This window comes from Medicago sativa, chromosome 4 (genome assembly GCF_051527215.1).
Source record: "Medicago sativa cultivar Bolivia chromosome 4, Bolivia_mono, whole genome shotgun sequence".
NCBI lineage: Eukaryota > Viridiplantae > Streptophyta > Magnoliopsida > Fabales > Fabaceae > Medicago > Medicago sativa.
The window spans coordinates 5,577,289-5,581,792 of record NC_140752.1 but is presented as its reverse complement, the minus strand read 5'-3'; the positions used below and the strand labels follow the sequence as shown (position 1 = coordinate 5,581,792).

Sequence of the window (4,504 nt, the reverse complement as noted above, 5' to 3'; positions counted from 1 at the left end):
GAGTCTATTGCATAGAATCAAGAGCCCATGTCGCATGCATAAGCATATACAATACATCAAGGAGCCCGAGCGAGCTTATACACCAAGTGCCTGGATTTTTTAGATGATTGTATGACACATCAATACTTACATTCTACATGGATTATCTTGCTACCAAACTGTGATTAGTGATTATGATAGATAATTAATTAATATTTTATCTTTATAAATTATAATATTTTATATACATGTATTGGAATATATTTGTAGGACCGTGGTCATCTGAGGTTGGACGCACATGGTGCTAAGTTGAAGAAGTTCACTCCTCCAATCTTAACTAGGTTGATTGATCAATGCATATATTCTTTCTTACAACAGGGGACAAGAAGCTGTCATCTATATCCATGGACAATGGTGTATCTAAGACCCTCATCCATGAGGTGCAAACTACTAATTTTTAATTTTTTTAAAGGTACTAAATTTTAATTAATGATATTGATAATTGATAGGGGATAAATTCACTCAGCTAGAGAAAAACCTCCTAAGAATTGAAGAAAAGGGAAATAGACGTTAATTTCATTGATGATTCTAAAAGAGAAAGTACAAAATCTTAGACATCCTAAACTGATGAAAACACCTCCAACGACAGTTAATTGTCGTTCGCTCACTAATGACGACAGTTAACTGTTGTTTTACACCGGTCATATACCATATACCAGAACACAAACAACAATTCTCACATATTTAAAAACACAAAAACACAAACCATAACCCCTCTAAACTCCATCAAATTTCTTCAAACACAAGCAAGCAGTCATGTAAGTATTCAAAATACCAAAGCATACACATTCTTAATTTTACATGTTAGTTTTTTTTTCTTCTTTAAATTGCTAATTTGTTACTGTTTATGGTTTAGGAAATTGATGATTTTTTGGGTAGTTTTTGATCAAATATCTGCATGTTTTAACTGTGAATGTAGTTTAAACTAAGTTTTAGTGTACTGTGGTAGTTTAAACATTGATAAAAAATTATATTTTCATAGAGCAGAAGTTAACTAATGTTCACTAGCAAACAATATTTAACTGTCATTGGAGTTATTTTCGTCGGTTTTGAGAGCTTAAGAGCAAAACATAGGGACCTAAATAGCAAATTTCATACTCAATTTACATAGTGCTCCTTAAGTCACAATTAAAAGCCCAATTAATATTTATATCCAATAATTGAAAAAACCCAATTACAACCTCAAAAAAACAAAAAATAAAACAATAACAATCTAATTGTCTCTCTCTCTCTCTCTTGATCATTCCCCATTCTCGATCGATCTCCGATCAGCAACTTCATCAGGTTAGTCCTCACTCACATCTTCCTCAATTTCAATTTCAATTTCAATTTCAATTCAACAATCAACAATTCAATAGTATTTTTTTTTCCTTCTATTCAAATTCGATTAATTTCATTGATTTGATCACTATCCATTATTTTATATCAAATGGGTTTTCGATTTTCATCTTCAAAATTGAATCTTGTTAAGTAATCATAGGTTTTTGATTTTATGTATATTTTTGTGTTTTTGGATTTGATTTAGGTAATTTTTGAGTAGAAGAGAGAAAAAGATGTCGGGGCAATCACAACGTTTGAATGTGGTCCCCACAGTGACAATGCTTGGAGTGGTTAAGGCACGTTTGGTTGGAGCAACAAGAGGACATGCTCTTCTGAAGAAGAAAAGTGATGCTTTAACTGTTCAGTTTCGTCAGATCTTGAAAAAGATTGTTTCAACAAAGGAATCAATGGGTGACATAATGAAAACTTCTTCATTTGCATTAACTGAGGCTAAGTATGTAGCCGGTGATAACATCAAGCACGTCGTGCTTGAGAATGTTAAAGAAGCTTCACTCAGGGTACGTTCTCGTACTGAGAACGTAGCAGGAGTGAAGCTTCCGAAGTTTGATTACAGTGCTGACGGTGAGGCCACAAAGAATGATCTGACTGGATTGGCTAGAGGTGGTCAGCAGGTGCAGCAGTGTCGTGTTGCTTATATTAAGGCGATTGAGGTTCTTGTTGAGCTTGCTTCGCTTCAGACCTCTTTTCTTACCCTTGATGATGCTATTAAGACTACTAACCGTAGGGTCAATGCTCTTGAGAATGTCGTTAAGCCGAGGTTGGAGAATACTATTAGTTACATTAAGGGTGAGTTGGATGAGCTTGAAAGAGAGGATTTCTTTAGGTTGAAGAAGATTCAGGGTTATAAGAGAAGGGAAATTGAAAGGAAGATGGTGATTGCTAGGGAACAACAAGCTATTGAAAAGCTACAATTGCAGCAAGGGGTTTCTTTTGAAACCTCTCACAACTTGTTGGCTGGTACGACTGGAAAAGACGAGGATATCATTTTCTAAATATGAATATATAGAGAGATATGTGCTCTTGCTCCTTCTTTGTGGTAGTGGCTGGCTATGTCTTGGTGTTGCTGCTGGTTCTTTTGCAGGGTTAGACATTGTTCTGTATCATGAATAAAAGTGCTTAATATGTGTTTATTTATTTCTTTGTTATTTTAAGGACATAAATTTTTATCATGTTCAGAGGCATTGAGACAATTATCATTTGAAATTGTGGTTCTTATCTGGTCTTGGGAAAGATTTAAGTTGTTGTGATTAGCTATACTTTTCCTTTCAGAATGTATTATTTATCTATACTATAGAACATATGGCTGTAGCATATGATTCACTGGACATGTTGAATAACAAATTAAAATGCAGGGCTTTATCCCTGTGATTCTGTCTGCCTTGATTTTGAAGTTATTTCTTTTATATCAATGTTGTATTCTTTTGTATCAATATTGTATTCTTAAGCTTGTAATTTTCCATCTAATTTATATGTATACACATCAGTGATCTTAGATTTTTTATGCATTGGGTTGAGAAGAAGAATAGGATTTAAGGGTATGCACTTCAGCGTATGAATGCTAACTTTTAGTTTAGGGTTCTTGATGCTGTCTTGTTAGTTTAGTTACATTCCATCAGTGATTGTAGATTTTCGATTTACTGGTTTGAGATGGAGAATAGGATTTAAGGGTATGCACTTCAGCGTATAGATGCTAACTTTTTGTTTTTAGGGCTCTTGATGCCGTCTTGCTAGTTGAGTTACATTCCATCAGTGATTGTAGATTTTCAATTTACTGGTTTGAGATGGAGAATAGGATTTAAGGGTATGCACTTCAGCGTATAGATGCTAACTTTTTGTTTTTAGGGCTCTTGATGCCGTCGTTAGTTGAGTTACATTCCATCAGTGCTTGTAGATTTTCGATTTACAGGTTTGAGATGAAGAATAGGATTTAAGGGTATGCACTTCAGCATATGAATGCTGAGATTTTGTTTATAGGGCTCTTGGTGCCGTCTTGTTAGTTTAGTTACATTCCATCAGTGCTTGTAGATTTTTCAATTTACTGGTTTGAGATGGAGAATAGGATTTAAGGGTATGCACTTCAGCGTATGAATGTTGAGATTTTGTTTTTAGGGCTCTTGGTGCCGTCTTAGTTATAATTCCATTTGTTGCCTTTTCTACTGGTTTTTAGTGATATATCTTCAAAAGACTGTCTGAGATGATTTTGCATTATGGAAGAAAATGTAATCTGTTGGAAATGGCGAGGTAGTGAGAAGTGGATTTGTTTTTACTAGATTTATGTGTGGTTTCATGTTGAAAAGTGAGGATAGATCAATGATCGGGAGGAATCAAATTTTGCAAGCGATGCATTAAGGTATAAATGTATAGAGCATCGTAGATTTGACGTCCTTTTCCTTGTGTTCCTAAACACAGTTCACAAAATAGGTTGCAAACATTTAGGGTGCATTTGATGCAAGCATAATCAAAATAGTATAGTATAATATTATTTTGAACTCAGCCTGCACTATTAAATTGGGGTGGGAGCTAAGATCAGGAAATAGATCACTGTGGTGTTGTGTTATGCAAAGAAATTATGATAAAGGGAGTCTGTTAAATGATGAGGTGATTGCGAAAGCTATTGATTCGGCTTTATGGAAATAGTTGGTTAAATTGTGGCCTATTTTCAATAGATATCAGTATTGATCTATTGGAGATGGTTTGAATGTTAATGCTTGGAATAGTAGTTGGATTGGAGAAAATTTTAGGATTGAGGACAGAGTTGAGAGCGTCCCTTCACATTTGCAGACAGCTAAAGTGGCAGAATTAGTTAATGTTGATGGTAGTTTGAATGAGGAGTGTATTGATTGGCTGCCTTATGAAGTGCAGAATCGGATCTCTGAATGCAGAATTAGGGGCTGATAAAAGCTTGTGGCCAGCGAATGGGAAAGGAGAATTTACAATAGCTTGTGCTTATCATTTTTTTTTTTTGTTGACAAGTGTGCTTATCACTTGTTAAGTAGCTTGTGACCCTTACTGCTATAGATGCACTTTGCAGGTGGAATCTATAATACATGTTTTAAGGGAATGTTCACTAGCAATGGTAGTGTGGATGCAGACTGTGCCAATGGCTTGGTTCTAAGGAGCTTTT

At 34.9% G+C, this 4,504-nt stretch overlaps 1 protein-coding gene across 1 annotated transcript; it reads left to right on the top strand.

Moving 5' to 3' along the window:
- Window positions 1-1,215: 1,215 nt before the first annotated feature.
- LOC146925733 (vacuolar ATP synthase subunit D (VATD) / V-ATPase D subunit / vacuolar proton pump D subunit (VATPD)) lies at window positions 1,216-2,758 on the top strand. Its single transcript, XM_085758117.1, has 2 exons — window positions 1,216-1,323; window positions 1,565-2,758. Exon 2 carries the CDS (start codon window positions 1,593-1,595, stop codon window positions 2,370-2,372), a length of 780 nt encoding a protein of 259 aa, XP_085614243.1. The 5' UTR covers window positions 1,216-1,323; window positions 1,565-1,592; the 3' UTR covers window positions 2,373-2,758.
- The last annotated feature ends 1,746 nt before the right edge of the window (window positions 2,759-4,504 follow it).